General features: G+C 46.6%; 1 protein-coding gene across 17 annotated transcripts in view; it reads left to right on the top strand.

Moving 5' to 3' along the window:
• The window catches only part of NCOR2 (nuclear receptor corepressor 2), a 402,926-nt gene that overhangs the window by 207,527 nt on the left and 171,153 nt on the right, over positions 1 to 24,246 (top strand). For 15 of the 17 annotated variants that reach the window (XM_030583492.1, XM_030583491.1, XM_030583488.1 and 12 more), the window contains 2 exons: positions 9,225 to 9,281; positions 18,370 to 18,422. In XM_030583492.1, coding sequence (XP_030439352.1) covers positions 9,225 to 9,281; positions 18,370 to 18,422 — 110 coding nt within the window. Of the gene's footprint in view, positions 1 to 8,897; positions 8,920 to 9,022; positions 9,029 to 9,224; positions 9,282 to 18,369; positions 18,423 to 24,246 lie in introns of those variants that run through there. The other 2 variants (XM_030583503.1, XM_030583504.1) reach the window with 2 other exon arrangements.

The raw sequence follows: 24,246 nt of genomic DNA, 5'->3' as shown, positions 1-24,246 counted from the left end.
TGGGAAGGCAGAGTGGGGAAGCTAGGGGCAGAGTTTCAGAGGAGGCCCATCTTCTGGGACGTAGCTGGAAATGTGAATGGATCTCGGTGCCAGTCTGTGTTAATCCACCCCAGGTTATTTGTGGTATGTCCAGACCCAGCAGCAGCCTGAGACATGATGGCGTGTGGAACAGGACACAGCGGGGAGATGCAAAGCAAACCATGAAACACGGTGAATCATGCCAGGAGCTTCTCGGGCTGACGAGCACTGACGCCTTTGGCAATGCCAGTTCCCAGCACCGGGAGGTGAAAAGGAAACTGCTCTCTGCGCTGGGCATAACTCAATGGGTTTTTAGCTCTCTGTTCTTTGTGACACCCCGTTAGAGCTGTGACATGACACGTCTGTCCCACCCCAAATGGGAAATAACCACGCCCACCTCCCCCCCCCGGGTGACTGTGACATGGCAGAATTAGGCCTCTTTCTGGTATATTCTGGGAAGCAGCTGGCAATAAATTCTGCGCAGTCGTCGTGCTGGTTCAGCTGCCCAAGGGAGGGCAGGCCATGATCGCCATGCACTTTATAGCCCTGCCCTGCAGGAGTCATGTGTGCACCGGGGTACCAGGGAGTGGAGGTGGGCAGGGCCAGTAGATGTGCAGCCTCTTGGCTCTGTTGGCAAATGGGTTCTATGCTACGTAGGGACTGATTGACCTGTCACGTGGGCCAGAATTACCAGTGTCATAACTGAAGGGGTCAAGAGGGATCCCCTAATGTGGATAAGGCATTAGACTGGCAGTCAGGAGAGCTGGATTCTATTTCTAACTCTGCTACTGGACGGCCTTGGGCGGGTCACTCCCCTGCTCTGTGCCTTTGTTTATCTTCCGACCCCTTGTCTACCTAGACTGTAAACATCTTGGGGCAGGGATTGTCCCTCCTTGTGAGCCCTGGTCTCAGTTTGGGCCTCCCAGTGCTACAGTAAAACCCATAAATCATTTGCTCATCCCTGTATCTGGAGACCCCTAAATCCCCATGTGAAGAGCTAATGCTTTGCCTTTTACTATGTCCAGTCGCACCTCTCAATGTGTACTTTCCTAAAAGCATGCCAGAGGAGGCTTCTCCACAGCCCTAGCAAGTTTACACTGCTGCTAAAACCGGAGTCACTCCAATCTAGTAGAATGGCTGTGGTGTAAAAGGGAGCAAAATTCTGCCCCCAAGATGCTAGCTTCTGTGTTGCAAATGATTCCGTTCAGGTGCTGAGCCACTGATGGATGGTCTGTCAGGAATCTATACTGAATCTGGAAATGGGCCATTAACTGCTTGTTGAGGAACAGTGGAGAGAATATAAAACCAGTGGGATTTTCATTCATCACACTAAGAACAATGCCTAGATTTGCTTGTTAATGTCTTAGTGACAGAGCAGTGGAGTTTTTCTTTGTTTAAATAACACATATTCAGAACTCTGGGCTTGCTGACTTGAGTGTGAGGATGGACGCACTGTAGGATTGATCATTATGGGCTCGGTATGCTGCTGATGAAATCAATAGGGAAAAAATTCCATTGACTTCGCGGGGAAGTAGCATTGAGCCCTAAGTGGAGATCCTGATCCCCGTTAGGTGCCCATAGAAGGGCATAAAAGCAGCGGAACTGGCACCATTTTGCTGCAAAGACCCTGCTAATGTGGAGGAACTCAGGGTATGGCTACATTTGGAATTTCAAAGCACTGCCCCGGCAGCGCTGTGGGAGCGCTGCCGCGGCAGCACTTTGAAGTGTGAGTGTAGTCAGAGCGGCAGCGCTGGGAGAGAGCTCTCCCAGCGCTGCATGTAAACCACATCCCTTATGGGTGTAGCGTGCAGCGCTGGGAGCCGCGCTCCCAGCGCTGCTGCCCTGATTACACTGACACTTTACAGCGCTCAGGGGGATGTTTTTTCACACCCCAGGTGCAGTGCTGTAAAGTGAGTGTAGCCAAGGCCTAAGCCTCCTTTGCACACTGCCCCTTCGCCTGCCTTCCTCGACCAGGCTCTTTGTCCCTGAGCCTGCAGAACGGGAGCGTGTGCTCCTGATGCTGTTTGTCCTTCAGCAGAAGTCTTATATTAGGACTGTGGGGAAACTTGGGCTGGCTAATATATGTCATTAACATCTCCGCCACCCAGCTCTTGCCTCTGCCTGTGTGGCCTTTTAAATAGCTTGTTACAGTTGTGTTATGATCTGATAAGCACAGCAAGGAGCATCAGCAATTACACTGTGTGTCAAGTGTTAATCAGGCAGCTTTCGTGAGAGAAGCATTGCTTCGTGTCTGTGCGGTGAGACGCTGTGCCCAGAATATTCTCCTCAGCGCTGTTACATTCTGGAGATGTGCATGTTAATCAGTTAACGCAAGAGGAATGATGTCACTCTTTTTGATTCCCAGCTACGTTCTCCTGCAGTGTTTTGCTTCCGGTCGTCTCATTAAGTTGTCTAAATATGACAAGTGTGGCATCCAAACACATTCAGCTTGATTCTGAGTTAATCTCATCATACGCACAGGCCTTCAGCAGCATCAGCCAATACAGGCGGCGTCTGATTGTGCCAGGACATCTTGCGTTTGGGCACCAGGATCTGTGATAATGGGCCTTCGCAATGAAAGACTGCCTCTAGTTTTGTGGGCATGATCTTGTGCCCACAATTAATCGCGCCTGTGGTTAATCGACATGACCTTTTGTACCGGGCATGCGCCAGAGTCCGTGTCAGTAAGCCAATAGGTGGATGCCTAAGGAGAAATTAGTGCACGCTTATGCACAGCTCGCTACATGCCTGCGTTCCACAGCATGCTATTTGCGATTTTTTCAAAGCACTCAGATTTGGCCTAACTCTGCTCCTATTGATAATCTCACCCACTGTTTTTAAGCGTTTTTAATACCTCTGCATCAATATTCTCCAAGATCCTAGTGTTTTATAGATCTCCCAAAGACCTGAAAATTCTAGGCTCATTGGGGTTAAACTTCTAAATGTTTAATATTGACAAGTCCAGGGACAGGCTTAACTCATACAAATTAGTGAGGATGAATGCACAGCCATGGAAACACATGCAGTACGTAGCATGCAGAACTAACACGTAGTGACCTTTGTCAGATGAGTGCCCAGCCTCAGAGTGTGCAGCTCACTAAAGGCATTGATTGACGCCCGGTGGCTTTTGTTGACTGGTTTGTATTAGTTACAGAACCGAGGCTTGTTTAACTTCCATTTCCTCTCCTCTTTTTTTAAAAAAAGAAAGACGACCAGATATTAAATGCAATATTCAGTTGTCAGTTGGGGTGAACTGGTTTTAAGATTGAATCCTTTAAGGTTGAAACATTACGTGACAGTCTCTTTAATTATGTCATCGCCTAGACTTTCTCAGACATTAGTGTAACGGTTTAGTTTTTGGAACTTCAGATACATGTGTATCTAAAACGTATGCAGATGTAAAATCATGTAATTACAGTCTGTTCCAATGTCTGTGTGTAAGGGGCAGAATTAAAGTTGTGTTCAACCATAGCTTGATGTATTTTTGGATGATATTGTTCTGCTACTGCACTGATGAAGCAAGTTTATAATGAGATGCTGAGTTTAATTTCACAGGTAGAGATCTATACAACTTCAATCTATGGAGGTGTGATAGCGTTGTGTGAACAGTGCTGGCTACAGAATGGTGTGAATCCAGCAGGAAATCTACAGTACAAGCCATTGTTTCCGAACGGAAGGGATCTTGCGTGGAAAAGTCCCTTTTTGGCAGTTGTCCTTTTTTTATGAGTAGGGATAAATGTTTTTCTTATCACGCAGGCCATATGTTACATCCCATCGATACAGTGCTTTCCAAACGGCAGCATCTGTGTTCATGGAGACGTTCCCTGGCTGTAGTCTGTAGATCACTTGCTGATGGCCCCATGGGGCTGATGCCTCCTTGTTTCCAGTTGTGAAATGGCAATGAAAGCAGCTAAAAATACCATATTACTGCATCAAGCTGTTTTCCCATGTAAGCAGTGGCCTGTGGGTTCCACAAGGGTGTTGTAAGGTGCGCGGGCAAGCTGGATGATCTCTCTCCAGATGTGGCACATGCTGCGGAAAGAGTGTGCGAACCGCGGTGTTAGCGGGGATCCTAAGTCCTGGTCTGTCGTCACAGCGGTCTCTCGTAGAGCGGGGGCGCTTCCAGCTAGCGTCCCACTTTCGTTAGCTCGGGAGCAGAGCGGCCGTATGTGGTTAGAGGAAAAGACACTTAGAGAGGGCAGCCTTCTCCATAGTGTGTTCTTCAGCCTGATGGTTTGGCTTGTGAGGTTTCATAGCTACCGGACGGAGCTGCTAGGGGAGCTGATTCTTTAGCTTTCAGGGTAGAACTTGTGCTTTTGAAGCCTGAGGGTGAGAGTTCATATCTGCCTCAAATAGCCAAGCCCAGCAAGAGGAAGTTAAAGAAGCTTTGTGCTCAGGAATAAATAACATTGCAATGTGTAAATAAGCAACTTTTTTTTGTTTGGTTGGTTTTTTTGCTCAAACAACATGCTGTCATCTAAGTCCCATTTAAGGCAAATTTCTGCTTTGTCTTTTCATCAAATTTATACATTCCAAGGCCAGAAGGGACCATTGTGATGATCTAGTATAACACAGGCCATACTGGAGAGAGAGGTATTGCATTCCCAAATCTATGTCACAAGATACATTCTGGCAACTTCACAGATATCTAGGGACTGGCAGAATCTCCCAGCACCACAGCACTTTCATAGAGATTTTGATGGGTGAAATGCAAGACAATTAAGCTACATCTCTTCACTGCTCATTTTCCATTTGTAGTTAATTGAATTGCATCATTGGTAGCTGAAGTGATCTGGGGCTGATTGGAATATAGCCTGCCTTGGTGAGAACAGAAAGCAAGTGGAGATAATACAACTGACCACTGGGTGGCTTCCACGTCTGCGAGATAAAGCTAGTTCTGAATACTGGCGAGGTCTATTTTGCAAATCTGTGGTGGGACAGATTGTTGGTCGTCACTTATAAAGTGCTATCACAGCCTCACCCCCACCTCTGCTACAGACTTTGAAGCACCCCCTTCCTCTATATGAAATGGTCATGTATCAAATGACCCAAACAGAAGAGACTTGGAAAAACGGGGGAAATCAGATGGGCATCTCAGGGATTTAGCTGCCCAGACATGGCCCTGCCAGTGAGAAAGCCTTGCCCCCTGCCTAACAATCACAGCCTCGCTGATCTCAATTGTCTTGGTGGGGCCTAGAGTGAAATGTGGGCCTGCATCTACCATGGCCCTAGACTAAAAGGCTTGATATCGTGGTAAGGGGACCTCGAAGTGTGTCCAATGGCTCTCTGCCAGCTAAGGCTGTGTGCAGATTATAGGCACCGCTGATTCCCAGACATCTCTGTGCCAGTCAGCAGGCAGACAGGTGTGAGCTGCAAATGCAGCAGCTACTGGATCATCTTCAGGGGATGCCTAAGAAGGAGCAAACTGCAAAAATCTAGCCAGGCGTGGTTCACCTTTGAGAAGAAAGTCTGTCTGGGCATTAAGAGTTGGCCTTGTTGAGACCCATCCCAACATTATCTGTTAGCCTCTTCGTTTTGAGTTCAGCGATTCCTCTGCATCCTGCCTATTGTAGGTAGAGTTTTCTACTGGGCTAAATATGCAAGAAAGAGGCAACCCAAAGAGCTGTGTATTTTTTTGCAGCATGTTTCCCTTTGCTGGAACTGCATTTATTTGTGTTTGCAAACAAACTCTCTCCTTCCTCTCTCCACCTGCTGGATCCGTCAGTGAAGTCGCAATCCTCCCCTTATGCCATCACACGCTATCCCCGTGAACTGTCTCCACTGGGGGACCAGCGAGGGGAGACAATCCTTCGTTAATGAGGAGAGTGATGAGGAACCTTGTTAGAAACACACAGAGAAAATGCTAGGTGAGCGTTATCGTTAGGGGAAAAGACCGTCCTTTCCAGAGACTGGTGTTCCTGGTTCATCTCTGGAACAAATACAGCCCAGGCAGGCGGCAATGCAATCTCCCCACACTGAATCCACCCCCTGGCTCACCCCAGAGCTGGATGGACCACATCTGGGGATGTCAGGACAGTTCATTCTCTCCCATCTCTCTGGATTCTCTCTCTCTCTGTCTGTCTCTGGCCTGTCTGATCCCTGACCACATGGAGAGTTGCTAGCCAGGGTGACGGGTGCGCTGAAGGTTTCTGTGATGTGGACACTGTTCCACTAAGAACAGGCCTGCTGCACCAACTCAGTTCACAGCCGCCACTGAGTAGGCAAGGGACAGTTGGAGGGGGACGGGGAATGACACCACACCAAGGCACCTTTAAAATCTCTGCACGTTTTCTTCACTTGACAGGAGTCCCTCTCCCAACCCCATCTAGACTGGCTGCATAGTTTACTAGCCCCTCGATGTGCTTTCAGTTAGGCCTCGTCACTCCTGTTGTTTTATTTGCTGTACTCGAGTTGCACTAGAGACGTGAGCCAGGCTGCAGCTTGCAGCTGGTTTACTGGGTGGTAGTTCAAATGCAGACCAATGTGATGGCCCCGCACTGGGCCAGACTAGCCTTTGAGTATCAGGGGGAGCTTGTGACTATTGGGGATGGGGGCGCTGGCCACTCAGAGAGAGGGTGGAAATACCAGGGCTGACTCTGCTCTCATCTCCCCCATTCCTGCTGGCGTAACCACAGATTTCAGTGAGTTACTCCTGACCTTATGCTGGGGTGAGTGAGGTCAGAAGCAGACCCCTGTTTCATCTGGAAATTTGAAACAGGGAAGGGGGTTGAGACAAGAGCCAAGTCTCACCTCTGCACCTAGCCAGCTGTCTGCTTCTGCTCTGCATTGCTTGGGCATTAGCGTGGTGGAGCGTATCCCTGCCTCAGCTGCTCTGGGGGTATTTTTCCCTTCAACATCCCCTGGAGCAGGAAGGGGTGGGCCAAGAATATGTTTTGACTCTGTCGTTCAGCAGGCCACAGCTGTGGGGCTGTCACCCTGGCTGCCCTGGGACTGTCTGTAGAAGAGCACTCTTGCCCACAGACCCCTGGGGTGGGCAGCAGCTTGGCATCTTTGGGTTGGAGACTACCTCACTGGGCATGGAGACGACGCATGTTCAGAACTTGGGCATCACCTGGAGTGGGGCATGGCCAGTCTCTGTGCCATGGGGATGCCAGGAGATAATAGATCTCTACAGCTTCATGGCTACAAGGGAGGCAGTGTGGTCTAGCAAATAGAGCACTGGACTGAGGCTGGCGAGACCTGGGTTCTATTCCTGGCTCTGCGGCTGGCTGACCTTGCCCAAATCATTTCACCACTCCATGCCTCAGTTTCCCCACCTGTAAAATGGGGATACTGATACTGACCTCCATTGTAAAGTGCTCTGAGCTTTACTGATGAAATGTGCTGAGTACGAGCTGCATGATGGTGGTGGTATTACTGTGCCTGGTGAGGAAGGTTCCTTCGCTGCATGATTCAGTTATATTGGGGTGGTGTCAGCCGAGTTAGTTCCAAATCACAACAGTGTGAGAGGAGAATCTGCCCCTTTGCACACACACATCCTGCAGCACATGGAATAGTTTGAAACTCATCCTGGTTTGCTGGGAAAATTTTCATTGGTCATGTGAACTCCCTGGGGCTGGTTAGTGGATGACTGCAGATGCGTGCCTCTTTTTTGATCCTGGGACCAAACCTGCAGAAGTGCTCACATGCAAATCAGCTCTTCTGTGTGGGTGTGCAAGGCCCTGGTATTTGCACACCTACGATCTGCATTAGCACTTTTGAGGCTCTGCCCTGGGATGATGTAGGGAATAGATGTAAATCTTGGGAAACATAATAAAGCCCTTGCATTTGGTGGATGAGAGTCAAGGTGAACCGTCAGCACAGCATGTGGGGGATTAGCGAGGCATCTCCGATCACAAAACATTGTAAGTGCATCCAGCTGTGCATAGGCATCAGCTTGAGAGGGGCATGTGCTTTGCTGTCAGAGAGGGGCCGGTATCAACCTCCTCTATCTAAATACCCCAAAAGTTGAAATTCTGATCCAAATTTGGCAAGTAGGCCCTGTCTTTTTATAGTGCACTTAACGGAAACCCAGCCCTGGGCTGCCCAGCCTCAGGAGTGTTTGAAATCCAAATCCCAAGCTAGTGGCTCTAGCCCATCGCTAGTGCTTATTGTGATGAAGCCGTGAACGTGCTTCAAGAAGGATTCCCCCCTCCCCCCAACTCCAGTGTGTTTTAAAACCCAGGGGGAGCTGCGCGCTGCCTATGCTCCCCACGCTAAACCCTTCTAGGCAGCAGTGGAATTCCCACCGCCCACCACCTTCTAACCCTCCTGAATGCTTAAAATTCTATGTTTTATTTAATAAGTGTGTATAAAAATCCATCTCCCCAGCCCCTTATATTGCCCGGTGTTTTGCTTTATGTGATCAGCGCTGGGTCACTTCAGCAGCGTAACGTGATCCAGACTTACGGGGTGGTTAGTGCCAATCACGGAGAAGCCTGGCTTTGCTAGGAAGAGAGCTTTTGACTGACCCTCTCATCTTTTATTTAGCTTCCCCTGCTCAGTGAACCCTTGGCTTTTTTCAGGCCTGTTTAATTAGTAACCACTGAGCACATGATGACACATATTTCTGCTTTCCTAGTAAGTGCCAGGTAGTTTGGCTGGGGAGGGGGATGTGGCTTGTGCTGGGGAGGGGAGAGGGGAAACCAGCAAGGGAAGGAGCTAAGGGCAGCTCAGATGTGATGATCACATGTTCGTGAGAGGATGAATCCTAGAAAGGGCATCTCTCTCTGTCTCTGTCTGCTCCCCCTGCCGCCCCCTCGTGCTGTGCTAGTGCTGCGGTAATTGTGCAGAATCCAACCGCCTGAAAAGTGAAAGAGAATTCAGTTGCTGCCGAGAGCGGCCGAAGGGCTCCTAAATGAATAAGCGCTGAGGACGAGGGGACCGTTAGGGCAGCATGGAGTAGGTTCTGGCGTCTGGATTGTTTTTCTGTAGCTCTTCTAAGGACTGTGCACGTTAAACTTAGCCAGTGGTGCCCTTTGCCTGCAGTGTTGTGTTGCAGATCTGGAAGGTCTGCTGCTTTTAACCTTTTCTTTCCCCTTGCACCTTGGGGGGCAGGACGTGGTGATGGCTGAGCTTAGCAGCAGTTTAAAAAACAGAACAAAAGGTTTTGAAAAAGCAGGGAGAAAAATGAAGCATGGGACTGAAATTGTGATCGGCAAGAGAAATGACTTCTCTTCCTATCCCCTCCCCCTTCTTCTTTGCAGAAAAAAGCAGAAGCGGCCCACAGGATCCTGGAAGGACTGGGTCCCCAAGTGGAACTGGTAAGTGTTGTCTCACAACATGGGGATTTGGAGGGCAGCCAACTTCGGAGAGGTCTTGGGAGACCAGCGCACCATCCTGTGCTTAAACCATAAGGAGGAAGTGTTCTGCTGGCCAGAATGTGTCAATGGTGTGCACCAAAGGAGGAAGCAAAGCGGGTAGAGTGAATAATAAGACACACACACACACGCACAAAGAACATGTCTGTGTTCTGGGAACCTTATCCTGCTTTCCCTGCTTCTACCTCAGCCAAAGGCAGAACGGTGGGAGGGACTTATCCAAAACTTGATTAGTGCCTGACACTGCACTTGTGAATCCGTGACGCTCATGTTTTCCTCCACCACGTTCCTGGGACTATGCATTCAGCGCCTCAGTGACTGGTGAACATCGGGATGCCGTGTGCGGATGTTCTCATTGTGGGTCCCCCTCCCCAGCACAGTTATAATAGGATAGCATGCAGGGGGGGAGGGTGTGAAAAGCAGGAGAGGTGTCAGAAGAGCATGTCCCAGGACTGCTCGTTCTAGATCGGAATGACCTGTAAGCAATAATTCTGTGAAGTTGTAAGAGTCCAGTTTCCATCTCTCTCAGCTGCCTGTCATACTTCTGGGAGCAGTGAAAATTCAATCATCATTATTCATGGTTGCTGTCAAATTTCAGCTGTCCCCTCCCCTCTACCCAACACACTCTGCTCTGTCTCCAGCAAATGCCAGTGACTCTGATTCCTGAGCTGTAGGTGAAAACAGCTCATTGCAGGGCACTGTGTTAGGGCTTCCCAGGAGAACTCCCTCTACACTATATAAAAGGAGCAGTTGGGTGTGGGGAGGATTGAGGGCCCAGTCCTGTATCGTGCTGAGCACCCCTTGCTAGCTTCTGAGCACCCTTAGCACCCACTGACTGCAGCCTTACCCAGACAGGTACTTTTAAGTCAAGTGTATGTATGGTGGGATCTGCCAGATGAATAGCCCCTGGGAAGAGGGGAGCGGGAGAGGAACTGGCCTTGCCAGTTTTAATTCAGAAGTGTTTGGGATAGCATGACATTAATTTTGTGTGTGTGTGTGTGTGTACGCACACAGGAAGTGTCACAAGGAAGTTAATGATCCCCCGGTTCGCCTCTCAGTTAGGGAGACCCTGCATAACTGTGTCTCCTTGTAGTCCCCAAGGAGTTAAACCTTTCAGAGTCTCTCTCTGCTCCTCCTGTTGGCTGTGTCAGGGCTGGGTGCCAGTCCTTCAAATGCAAGATGTTTAAATAGATACATGAATGGCACTGTGTAGTGTTTACTGAGGCTAAGCCTGCGCCCCACTTCTGAGTGGGGCATGGAAATCTCGCCTGTATGCACATGCTGCAGAACAGGGCTTACGCTCTTCTCCCATCCCCTACTCCCTGCCATGTTGTGATTAGCACAACAGGGCCCCATCCACGACAAGGGCCATCGAGAAGCTACTGGGACCCAAGAAATGATGTTCATGTGCAGCTTCTCTTCTGTATCAGAAAGGAAATTGCTCTAGGAAGGAGGACAGAGCTTTCCATGCCTGCTTTGTTTGGTGTTCCTCCTCTTTAGAAGGTCTGGTGATATAGGCACATACAACAGTCCTAGGCGACCCTCAAGCCCGAGAGTCTTGTGTGCAGCTCTGGGTCCCTTGGAGCCAGTTGCATGTGAAAGGGCTGCAGATTTTCCCTGAGTTCATTTGAAATCCAGCTGCATGAATTGCTCCCGGCTTAGCTGTGGGCATGGTGGTCTCACTAATATTAGTTCAAGAGCACTCTGGTTACTATATTCAAACAGAGGTGGTGACAGATAAATGTCAGCTTCATCAGGAGGCAGCTTGCCAAGTGCTGACTGCTCAAAGCAAGAGGTCACTGAGGAAATTGGTTAGTCAGAACTGAGAGAGGCAGGAGGTCACACACATGCGTTAGCAAGCCACCGATTGGGATCTGGGGCTGAGGGGAACATCCTGATAGCATTAAGGTGTTAATGGCAGAATTGAATCTAGAGCTCCACCTCCTCAAGGTAGTGCTTGTTTTTGAGCGAAGAGATTGAAACTTGTTTGATTTCTCTCGTTTCCAGTCCTGGTGGGCAGACAGATTGGCAGTTTGAACATTGCAGTGCATTGCAGCTTTCATTCGACTTCCTTTTCAAAAGGGTGTCACACTAGCCAAGTCCCTCATAACAAATATAACTGTCTTCTCATTTTTCCAAGTGGACATTCTCCAGAAGGAGTAGGCTGTGCTCATCTTACCTTAGGGAAATGCTGATTGGGATCTGTCACACGTGCGTCTCTGCCCAATTAGATATTTTCAAAATCTCTTTCTGTGGAGTGTATATGGCCACAAGGAAAGACAGAGTTCGCTCAACCACCGCACAGTTAATTCTGAAACATTTTACTGTTGATGGTCACCAGTGAGATTCGGGTGATGTGGATATTGAGCAGATGAAAGTTTCTAGCCTTTGAGCGTATAACGACAAGTGATGTGTTGAACTTGATGTTGGCGTTTTAGAGTTCCCTATTTCTTAATGTTTCGGTTTCTTTTCAAGTGCTGTGTGGAACGGCATGTCATTAACTCAAAGCAACCTAAACTGTTAGTTAACAAAAATTTTTGCAGATGCAGTGGTGTTGTAGCTGTGTTGGTCCCAGGATACTAGAGAGACAAGATAGGTGAGGTAATAAAAGAAATTCGATAGTGTCTCTTAAGTTTTCCTTGTGGCAGTATAAGAAAAAGCAGCAGAAGTTGGTGACATTAATCAAACTGATGTATTTGCAAGGTTGTGTGTACACAAGAATATATCATAATCCATAAGCAGCCACACCAGCCAATGCTCTCTCCCCTTCCATGGTGTTTACATGCCTCATCAAACCCCTGTTGGTTTAATCTTCATTTACTAAGTCACACCGAAGAAAGACATTTTCATTCATCAATATGTTTCTCGCCCTTCGTTCCAGTCCCTGCAGCCCCCTTGCAGGAGCTCATGGCAGAAGTGCACTGTAAAGTCGCTCCAGCATTCCTGCAAAGAAAGCCCCTCCAGTGCGATTGTTGATCAGGAGGAACATGCTGATGTGATGCGACAGAGTTGCAGCTTGGGTTTTTCTCTTCCCAGTGAAAGGATTGATTCTAAGGATGGACCTACCTTCTCGAAGTTACCTGGACTTAGTAGGACAGATGCCTGTTTCCCTTGCAGCTTTCCAAACCTGAATTAGTCAGCAGGTTCTTTGCCTGCACTTCAACAAGCAGATTTGGGTGGGTTAGTGTTAGAAATGTGCACCGGGGAAGGGAAGCTGCTGTTAACCTAACTCCTGTCTGAATCCTACCTGTCTTGTCTTGTGTGCCCTTGCATTGCCAATGGGGGTTGCCACAGCATCCTTGTAGCACATACGTTGCCTGGGATACAGTTGTAGTCCGGTGCACTTCTGCATCATGACACAGACCAGTACTGCCACCAGCTTCAATGAACTTCATTTGATTAGGGGTCTGACTGCATCGAAGCTGCTTTCCACGTCGTTACCATGGAAAGCTGTGACGTGAGCCTGATACCTTCCATAGCACCAGTGCAGTCAGCATGTTAGTGTTGAGATGCTACGGCAGTGGGCACATCTAAGAGTATGGAGTCTGATCCTCTGGCTATCTCTTGCTTGCTGATCTATAGGGATTATTGCTCTTCAATTTTACAAAATTTTTCTGTCGTTGCCCTCCTGGTGATATGATGATATGGCAATTGTGTTCACTCTGCCATGTAATTACAGAGCAGAATGGGGAGGTCAGCCTTTAAAAGAAGGGACAGAAACATAAGAATGGCCATTCTGGGTCAGACTAATGGTCTATCTGTCCCACTACCCTGCTTGTGACAGTGGCCAGGGCCAGATGCTTCTGGCCTTTGGAGGTTATGGGACAGTCAGAGCATGAGGTGGTGTCGATGATCATCTTGGCTAATAGTCAGTGATGGACCTGTCCTCCATGAACGTATCTAGTTCTTTTTCGAACCCAGTTATACTTTTGGCCTTCACCATATCCCATGGAAATGAGTTGTACAGCTTGACTGTGCATTACGTGAAGAAGTACTTCCTTTCGTTTGCTTACACCTGCTGCCTATTAATTTAATTGGGTCATGTGACCGAGTAAATAACACTTCCCTATTCACTTTCTCCACACAATTCATGAGTTTATAGATGGCTGTCACATCCCCCCTTAATTCTCTCTTTTCTGAGCTGAACAGTCTCTGTCTTTATTTAATCTCTTCTTGTATGGAAGCTGTTCCATACCCCTAATAATTTTTGTTGCCCTTCTCTACACCTTTTCCTGTTTTAATAACTCTCTTTTGAGATGGGTTAACCAGAACTGCACACAATATTCGAGGTGGTGCATACACGGATTTATATAATGGCATTATGATAGTTTCTGTCTTATTCATCTAACCCTTTCCTGGTGGTTGCTGACATTCGGTTAGGTGTTTTGAATACCGCTGCATGTGGAACGGATGTTTTCGGAGAACTCTCCACAATGACTCCAAGATTTTTTTTTCTTGAGCAGTAACAGCTAATTTTGACAGCATCATTGTTGGGACTGTTTTTTCCAATGTGCATTACTTTGCACTTATCAGCATTGAATTTCATCTGCCATTTTGTTGCCCTTTCATCCCATTTATTTAGATCCCTTTGTAACTCTTCACAGTCTGCTTTGGACTTACCTGTCTTGAGTAATTTTGTATCATCTGCAAACTTTGCCAGATCACTGTTCACTCCCTTTTGCAGACCAATTCTGAATATTTTGAACAGCACAGGTTCCAGTACAGATCTTTTGGGGACCCCCTCTCTCCATTGTGAAAACTGATAATTTATTGCTGCCTTTTATTTCCTATCTTTTAACTGGTTAATGATCCATGAGAGAACCTTCCCTCGTATCCCATGACAGCTTACTTTGAATAAGAAACTCCCTTGAAAGGCTTTCTGAAAGTCCAAGTACACTATATTGACTGGGTCACCCTTGCCGACATGTCTGTTGACACCCTCAAAGAATTCTAATAGATTGGTGAGGCATGATTTCCCTTTTCAAAATGTGTGATTCTGCCTCAACATATTGTGTTTATCTAAGTGTCTGATAATTTTGTTCTTTACTATAGTTTCAAGCAGTTTGACTGATAACTGCCTGTAATTGCCAAGTTCGCCTCTGGAGCCTTTTTAAAAAATGGTTATCATCATAGCTATCCTCTAGTCATCTGGTACAGAGGATGGTTTAAACGAAAGGCTCCATACCACAGGTAGTAGTTCTGCAGTTTCACATTTGAGTTCCTTCAGAACTCTTGGGTGAATACCATCTGGTCCTGGTGACTTATTACAGTCTAATTTTTCTATTTGTTCCAAAACCATCTCTATTGACACCTCAATCTGGGACAATTCCTCAGATTCGTTACCTAAAAAGAAAGGCCCACATCTTCCCTGCATTCTCTGCAGTGAATACCAACGCAAAGAATTAATTTAGCTTCTCCGCACTGGCCTTGTCTTCCTTGAGTGCTCCTCTAGCCTCAGCCATCGAAGGGCCTCATTCCTGCTTCTGATGTACTTAAATATTTTTTTTTTGCTCTTAGTTTTTGTGTTTTTTTGCTAGTTGTTCTTCGGTTCTCTCTTGGACTGCCTTATTAGACGTTTACACTTAACTTGCTCCTTTCTATTTTCCTCACTAGGATTTGACTTCCAGTTTTTAAAGAATGCTCTTTTGCCTCTGAACTGCCTCTTTTATTCTGTTGTTTAGCTATGGTGGGTTTTTTATGGTCGTTCTAATGGTTTTTTTTTTTATTTGGCGTAAACGTTTAGTTCAGGGACTGCATCTTTGAAAAACAAGCTTTTAGGACAGACGGGAGTAGTATCCTACTGTAGATTGAAAAAGTCCATTGGGTGGGTGTGGCAGGGTCTTAGATGCTGAAAAACTGTTGAGAAAGACACACTGAGCCAGTGGAACAGACGTTAGCCCAAGCCTTTCAAAGGCCGTCGGATGGGAAATCTGATAAACACAGGCCAAACCAGTCCTTTATCTCTTTGTCATGGCTCTTTTCAATAGTTTAACGTGAAACAAAATTACACTCAACCCTCAGTTCAACGTCGGCTTCATTACCATGGAGAGTGAATATGGCTGGCTTGTATTTAACCATGTTCCGAATATAGACTTCGACCATCATGCGCGCTCCTGGCTGTTTGACCACACGTTGGCACAGATGTTAAATCGCTCGCAGATGGTTTAGGGAAAGTTTATGGATAAATTGCCTGCACAGTTGGATGGCATTTCTGTGGTTAGACAGAGATTGTGTTCATCAGTTGCTGTTTGTGGCTGGGCAATTGTTGGATTTATTAACAGAGCCGGGGGTGTACTCACAGACACTTATCTTTAGAATTAGGCCAGTGGCTAGACATGTTGATTTGGTTTTGATCCCGAATTCATGGTCGTCTCTTTTGGTACTCGAGCTGCATCCTGGTGCCATTCTCCAGCAATCTCTGTTGCACCAGTGGTTCTTTTGGCTTTCCCTGTTTCCCCTTCACATTCTCTTGGCTGCCTACTTGGGTATGAGCTGGTTTATAAATGTGTAAAACTGATTTTTAATGGGGGGGAAAAAATCTTGTGCCAGCGTTCCTTATTCTTCCCACTTGGCCGGTGTAACTGAGCCCCCTGGCTGAGATCCCCCCATGCAGAAAGAAGTATCCGTGTAGTGCATCATGTGCTGTGGTGTCAAAACACGGAAGAGACGCTCCTTTAACAAGACCAGTCTAGAGCAGAGAGGCCTGCCCTGTGGCACAGGGCTTGGCACAGCTTTACAAGTGGGGCAGGAAGGCAAGCAGCAAAGGAAGATTTAAAAAAAAAACAACAAAAAAAACCCCTTGATCTGGGGAGGGTGGTAACTCTGTTATGGTGCCGCACCCATTTACACCAGCTGACTGTGTCATCTGCAGATGCCACCACCACCACCCACTGCTCTCTTGTGTTTTTCCAGGGCGCGTTTTGCTTCCTCTCCTGGCTTCTTCATCTCAGACTTGTCCCCAGGGCCTTTCGTCTTTGATTCCAAATGGATACAAGGGCTATCCTTCCCATAGCCGCCTATTCGCAACCAGGAAAAGCTCCATGTCTCATTGATAATCCTTTCCAGTGGCTGTGGGCTAGGTGAGATGCCCCGAGCAACCAGAGGCAGGGTGAGGGCTAAGTAGCAGGATCAGAGTGGCGTGAGAGTGCTGGGAGCTGTTCCCACCACTCAAGGCTAATTGAGGCTGCCAGGTTCAGGAGGCTGAATGTCTTGTCCTGTGTCTCATTGTCAGCTGCTCTTGTCTTAAAAAAATGGACATTCAAGGCCTACTCTGATGCTGAGCACCCAGAGCTTTTGGGAAAGTCAGACCTAGCCCTGAAACTGGGAGGAGTTTGTAACAGCATTTCGTATTTTTGGCATTTTAGCCAAGTCCTAAAATCAGAGCATTATGCTGGGCTGGGACTGTGCAGCTAAGACGATGCTGGTGATCTGGGCAAAAGTTGAAGGATTTTCAATACGTTGTTGGTCCCATCAGGAGTTTGGCCTGAGCTGATCCGATGGAAGGAAATGCTGAGAAGAGGCCAGATGGATCGATTGCTTTAAGGCGGAGATGCGTCTTAGCCAAAAATCCCAACTCTGACCTCTCCAAAACTTTTGGGAAGTTGGAATCCAGATCTAGACTGGACAGCTTGGGCCCAGCTCTGGTCAAAGCCAGCAAGTGACTGCTGGGGTGTGTTATGACCAAATCTTTGTGATAAATGGACTCCATGCCCCTAAGCCATGGCTTTCATCATCTCAGAAAGATTTACCCATGTCCCTGATCTGGGAAGGGCCCGCGTGTGCTCATGTTTTACTCAGTATTGCACAGTTAACATAGGTTATGCCTCGGGCATGGCCATGAATAGCCATGGTGCCACTTCAGTGAATCCCCTGTCCCTAGATGACAGGTGGCAGTGCTTAATGTGACCATTCATCCCGAAGGCACAGGATTTAGTGACTGACTACATGTCACCCTTCAAGAGCTCCTTCCCTCCCAGAATCTCCAAGCAGTTTATATGTGCTAATGGATGAAGGGGTCAGGTCACCCTCCTCAGGAGGTGGCATGTCCTCATCCCGCCGATAGGGAAACCGAGGCACAGTGGTTAAGCGACTTGCCCAAGGTTGCAGAGTGAGTGTGTGAGAGCCAAGACCAAGATCTCCTGACTCATCACTGCATGTTCTAATCACTAGGCAATACAAGGACGGGTGGCCCAGTGGGTAGGGCTCTAGCCTGGGACTTGACACTTGGGTTCGGTTCCCTTTTCTGACGCCGATTTCCTGTGTGACCCTGGATTGAGTCACTTAGTGTCTGTGTGCATCAGTTCCCCATTGGTAACACAGGGAGAACAGCACTGTCCTGCCTCCCACGGGTGTTGTGAGGATAAGTACATTAAAGATTGACGTGCTCCAATCCAGTGGTGGGTAGCCCTGAGACAGACCAAATCCTGATGCAGTTGGAACCACGCGGGCTCTGTCTTTCTCTTGAGTGGCACTAGCATCTGACCCTCCCTGTGGCTCACTCCCTCAGAGTCCTAAGGCGGCTTTACTTGAGTAGACATAACAATTTGCAGCACACAGACTGTTTTCCTCCAGCCCCCTTCTGCTATCCTCCCCCATGTCATATGTTCCAAGGTACACTGCATTTTTGGTAAGTGAATAACACTCAGCTTCTCCCCCCCTCATCCCCTCTCCGTTCCTGTGCTGTGTTGCATGGTGTTTATATGGATTACAGAGCAAATTGCTTGTTCTTAGCCAGCTCCGTTGAGTGCTGCCTGCCTCCCACGGGCTGATCTTGGATGCACAGTGACTCAAGCCACGTTGCTGTGTGTTGATGAAGAAGCAGCACCTGCAGTATTAAAGGAGAGGGACAGAATGGGGCGGGGGGGCAGTGAGAGATGGCACTGAGCCCAGAGCATTAGAGCGGAATGGACTATGCTGGCATATCTCTCTAGGAGCTGAAAGTCCACGCTGATACAGTAGCATTTCTGACAGGCTGAAGTTTCTAAATGTCAGACTGTACCATTTATGCCTTCATTTTTCTTATTTATTTCAGCCATTATACAACCAGCCTTCAGACACCAGGCAGTACCATGAAAACATTAAAATGTAAGTATGTGGCAATAAAGTATATTTGAAATGTCAGGTTATGCATTAGGCTGGAGCAGAGGAGATGCTAGCCTGCCCCCAGATCCCATTTCCCATTAAGGCTGAAAAGAAATAGCATGTACCCTTTTAGCGATATTGTGTGGCTGCCATCGGTGCCCAGAGCATCAAAACGTCTTTAAAAAGTACATCAGTCAGGAACAGCAGAGTTTGTGGGATGGTAAAGGTACCGTTTGATTTGTGTGGTGAGCAGTGGGGTGGGGGGAAACTTGGCTATCTTCGGGGGCGGGGGAGTTCTAAATGAGTTGGTTAGATGGCTTGGTGTATTTTATATACGGGAGAATGTGTTTTTAAAAAGGATGAATGGGGGAGAAGTTGGAGAGCCCAGGTGGTGTCAGTGTCTGTCGGAGCCTCTTTGGCCAGCTGACGAAAGCTGCTGGGGTGTTCCGCGAGGTGCGCCAGGAAGCAATGTCTCATCAGCAAGCAATATTGGGAAACCATGCTCGGCTGCTTAGCCATTGCAAAGGGGGAGAGAGAATGTGTAATGCTAGTCCCTAAGAAAAGCCACTGCTTCCCTCAGGTTTGTAATCCGACCCAGGAGAGGACTGGGAAGAGCTTCAGATCAAATTTACAAAAGTAAGAGATCAACTCAGATCCTCTTGAATTGATGGCAGGGTTACACCCTCAGAGGAGCAAGTGTGGCTGAAACTTGGCAGAATGCGGGAGGGGAAGAGGAGGATGTATCTATATTGAGCACCATGGCAGTATTATATGGAGCTTTTCAAGAGCCGGCACTGCTTAGTCACCTTTCTAACCTTCCCGTGCTGTTGAGTCTGACTGTGTGGATTCTTCTTTGAGCTCCGTTGTCTGATTGACAGCCTCGAGTCCAGGTATATTTCAGAACGAAATGTAAGCGCAGTTTTGTTTGACAAGTGCTGAGGTATGAAATTAACTGTCAGCTTTTTTTAATGTGTTTTGGGAAGGATAAATTGAAGTGAAAAGTTGGACAAGACTTTAAAGTGCCTCTTCTGTCAATGAGGCTGTAATTGAATGTTTAATAACAGATTATTACAAAGATATTTACCAAGTTTTACTAATCCTGTAGTCAATTACTTCTCTTTTAAACCTCAAGAAATGATTTGATAAACAATTGATATTTAGTGACCACAGTGAGTTACTGCAGATAGATTGAATATAACAGATAAACTTCTAGGTTTATTATAAATTGAAATGAAGAAGGTTCACATGTGGTCTAACAGTTTTTTTTTTGGGTTGATTCTATACAGATGATTACTCTCAAATCACCTAGTTGTGCCTACATGGGAGGCACCTGTTCTAGTACCGAGCATACCAGCCATTTCCTAATATTCTGTGGCTTTCAGTGGAATGTTAATAGATTCCAGGCAAGTTGAAGTGAAGGAGTTAACATGCAGCATCTTTCCTATTACAGGATTCAGGATGTAGTTAAACGTGTTATGAACTGGCCTAATTTATGGGCATTTAACTGGTGTTTCATCTCTGTGGTATCCATAAAGGGAAAGCATTGTCCAGTGGTGAGAATGGTAGTCTGGGAATCAGGAGAGCCGGGTTCAAGTCCCTTTTCCATTACAGACTTCCTGTGTGACCGTAGGCAACTCACTTAAGGTAAAATGGCCAAAAGCACCTAAGTGATTTAGGAGCTGAGGTTCCATTGAGTTTTCGCCTGTCTGTGCCTCATCTCTCCATCTGTGAAATGGGGATGATAGCACTGCCTTGCTCACAGGGGTGCTGTGAGGATCAAGACAGTAAATTCTGTGAGGCTCTCAGACTCTGTGGGAATGGGGGCCATACAAGTGCCCTCGACAGAGTAGCAGAATGCCTCACAGGCATTAACAAGTGAAGCACCCCCATGGGGTAGGGAAATATTATTATCCCTATTTTGCAGGTGGGGAAACTGAGGCACAGAAATTTAAGTGCCTGAGGTCAGATCAGAAGTCGGTGGCAACTCAGGACCAGACTTCATGTTTCTTAAGCAAAAATCTATCCATCCTCTCCTTGATTTTAAGTGTTACTCTGGATTTCTTTACTTAGTTTAGCCTCTTCTCCAGTGATTGAGAAGTCTTGGCTGCCTTCAGCAGCATCCAGAAACAAGGATTATCTTTCAGTCTCCAATTTTGCATGAACATAGTTAATTTTTCAAGTTCACATTTACTTGCCTTCACCTCCTGCCTAAATAGCCTCACTTCTGACTTTTGCACCCGAAGAATTCATTTCCAGAACGATGGATCCATGCATACGCTGTCAGTTACAGCCTGTTCAGATTTAGCAAGAGCATCCCTACTGAGTAAGTGGGATCAGAAAACACGTGGCTTTGATAATGCATTTACCTCTGTTGATTATCACACAAACTTAGCAAGCGTTGACAGAACCCTTCTGCAAGTAGTCACTTGGATTTTTAGGTGACACTGCTGTGACTTGTTCTCCAGTTGGTTCACATTAAGCAAATGTTCTGGCCATTGGGTTTAATGAGCAGGGGGATTTGCAAAGGAAACCCTTTGCCATGAATGAACACAAATGTTAAAGCCACAGGTACTGATACTCAGAGTGGAAGGTTTTTTTTACAGACATCCAGTTGGGGAAGATGAAGCATGCCGTGGGATATACCTGACCAATGACAGTGGATGAGCAGCTGGAGTTTTGAATTGTGTGCCCCCAGCACACTGCACTCAGTTGAGGTGTTATTAAATTAAAAAAGTAAAATGTAAGGAAATTGATGTGTGCCCATGGATGTTCCAGGGGCAGGAAAAGAGGCTGTATTTCTCAGATGAATTACACGTTGGGAATTATTTATGTGGCTGTAATTCCTGTTCATAATTTTCATCTGACGTTCAGGTATTGGGACGTACAAAGCAGCAGAAGGAGAATAAGGTGCTAGGGAAGGATCCAGGCCAGGAAGGATGCTACCACCTGGGGGTCTGTATTCTCTGAAAGTTCACCTAAGGCTGTATAGCTTAGCGGAGATCCATTCTGCAATGGGATGCTGTTGCTTGTTTTGGGAATGGAGTATTAAGCTACCATCCAGCAATGAGGGGAACAGTGAAATTGATGGTTAAATACAAACAAAGTGCTGTCAAATACACAGAATTAAACTCTGAAAGGAGAGAAAATAGTGTTCTCTGATCTTTCGTTCCTAGTCATCTTAGAGATTACTTCTAGCCATAGTGGGTAATAGATTTCCAGGTAGCAGTATACAGGTTTTGCTGTTACTGGTTTTTTGACACTGATGGTGTCCTTTAATGAGCATTTTTATTATGGGTGTTGATTATCCTGCCCCCATGACTTACTGTGTTGCAATAAACAAAAGGAGACCTTAAAGCAGGTGGGTAGGTTTGGGGTTTATGCTCAGAGTGATTTGTTCTGCAAAAATCGGGAAAATAAACCTTAACATTGAAATTAAAAACGTAAAACCCTTCCTTTCTGGCCTATCCCAGAAACCTCCCAATCAGCCATTTCAGCTGGTTATCAAAGCCAGGGAATGCATTCCTGGCTCTAGGTCAGCATAAGGACCTAAAGCCATCTCTGTCCCAAATGCCCTCTTTTTAACAGTGGGCCCACCTGGAAGGTCTTGTTTACATATTTGCTTTGTTACCTGTTGTTGAATGTTCAGGGAAATTGGCAGCTCATATTCTTCCCTCTGTTTCTGTGCCCCAGCCTAGAGTTAAGGGATGTAAAACCAAGGCCCCAAACCACTCCTGGTACTAATGATCCCATGACACTTTTTGCAAGAAGAGAGAGTGTGAAGCCACAGCGTCTCGACCAGATTCATTTTGGATGCTGGTAACCTGACTACAGCTCTTGTGCGGTTTTGGTTGGAGACCTTCTTCTTCTTCCCTCCCCACTCCTCTTAAAATTGGTGTGTAGTTTTGCTAACAAATAACAGCTGCCATCTTCCACCCCAGAGGGGGCTGATTTACAGTGGGAGGTGAAGTGATCCTCACAGAAGAATCCTCGAGGAGATGTCTTCAGGATGAAGGTCAGGATAGAGTCAGAAGGTGGCATTACAAAGGTACAGCAGATTCCCTCAGGCTAAAGTACAATGGGGTTATCTGGTCCTGTGAATAACTTCACTTTAAGCAGAGGTTCGCTATAACCAGACCTGCAGCTGGCCTATGCAGGGAAATAATCTGGGATGGCCATTCTCCTTAACTATCAACAGGATTTCACTCTAAACTAGTTCTACTGTGTTAAACACAGAATGACACCATGTGTAACAAGTTTCACGCCCGGCCTTGCAAAGACAGTCTAGAACTTTTTCCTCTAAATATGCAGATGATTTTTAATTTATAGTGATTTTTTTTTTTTTTGCTTGCTATTGGACAAGTTCTGTTGTCAGTTACGCTCCTCCTACTCCATGGAAGCCAATGGGTTTGCAGAGGGGTAAAACAAAAAGCAGTATTCCCTCCCACCCCATTTGTGCTTCTCTCTAGTAATGTTCTTTGGCTGGCACACTAGTTTAATTCTTACTGTTCAGTTTGCTTCTTGATTGGGGTGATTCACGGATGTTAATAAACCAGACTTGATAGTTCTACTCTTCTTAAAATGTTACCAGGGTCTTTTATTTTCCTGGAGCTTGATGCTAGGTCTTTTCCTTTGTAGAGTGAACATTAATTTCATGCCCCAGTTCATGCCAGTGTTTGCAATTTTGAAAGCTTTTAAGTCTTATTTAACTGCTTTGCTACGTTCGGTTCCCCTTCTGCTTGGGTCCATTTTGGTTCATCTATGTATGCAGACTTTAGAGTGAGGACAGTTAATTTTGTACGCTACATCTGCTGCGCGATCTAAGGCACTGTCAAGCAGTTTATGCCTAAGACTTTTGACCTACTTGAGAAATGTTTACAAGCTGCTGGGGAATGTCCTTCAGATGATAAACAGCTGATTTGTTAAAGGAAAATACCTGCCGCTCTATCAATGGGAAAGAAGTAAGCTAGCAATAAAAATTAAAATAGCCACGTTTTAATGAGATCATGTGTAATCTGCAGAGGCTTTTCCCCCTGACTCCACAGCAAACAGGCACTAGCTATTATTTCATCATTTTAAAACACAACATTGACAGCTCAACTTTACAATACAGTATTGACTGGTTTCCTCACAACATCATGTCAGCCCTGAAGATTATTTGAAGGCTGTTTAGAAGGTCCTGAATCGAGGCTTGCGGGAAAGAGAGCCCAGAAATTAGTGTGACTCCATATACAATGGGATTCAAAACAATCTTCTCAGTCCTTGCTTCAGACATTAGAAACCTAATTCTGCTGTAATCACATGCAATCTCATCTGTGTTGTAGCTGTGTGCCGGATTTCAGAGCATTGGCGCACAGAAGTTTGCACCTCCTGTAGCACCTTTGCAATATTTTCTGACTCCTAGCACCAAAGAATTTAACCTTACTTCTACTAAGTGTCTGGAGGAACTACAAGATATCCAGACCAGGAGGATCAACTACCTGCTGACCTGTAACACGAACGCTTTGTCAGACTCTGCCATGCTGGCTTTGGTCTTTCTCGGAGCAGTTGCAGACATTCACCTCATCAGCATTTCATCTAACAGCCCCCCGCCCCCACATTCAAGGCTTTTTCATCCCCTTTCTTTCCCACGCGTTTGTGCTAGTGCAGAAGTATTAGCTTGTGATGAATTATTAAATGATGGAGAATCACATTTAAGCCCATGGCTTGTTGTTCCTGCCAAGCCTGGTGCTACTCTGTATGGAATACCTTGAACGGGCCAGCACTGAAACAAACAGCATGGGCTTTAGGAGAAGACAAAGTTGGTTAATGCCTGGGTGTCTTTCATGGC

This window comes from Gopherus evgoodei, chromosome 13, assembly GCF_007399415.2.
Source record: "Gopherus evgoodei ecotype Sinaloan lineage chromosome 13, rGopEvg1_v1.p, whole genome shotgun sequence".
Classification (NCBI taxonomy): domain Eukaryota; kingdom Metazoa; phylum Chordata; order Testudines; family Testudinidae; genus Gopherus; species Gopherus evgoodei.
The sequence above is the reverse complement of the archived record's forward strand: the minus strand, read 5'-3'. Positions and strand labels throughout refer to the sequence as shown.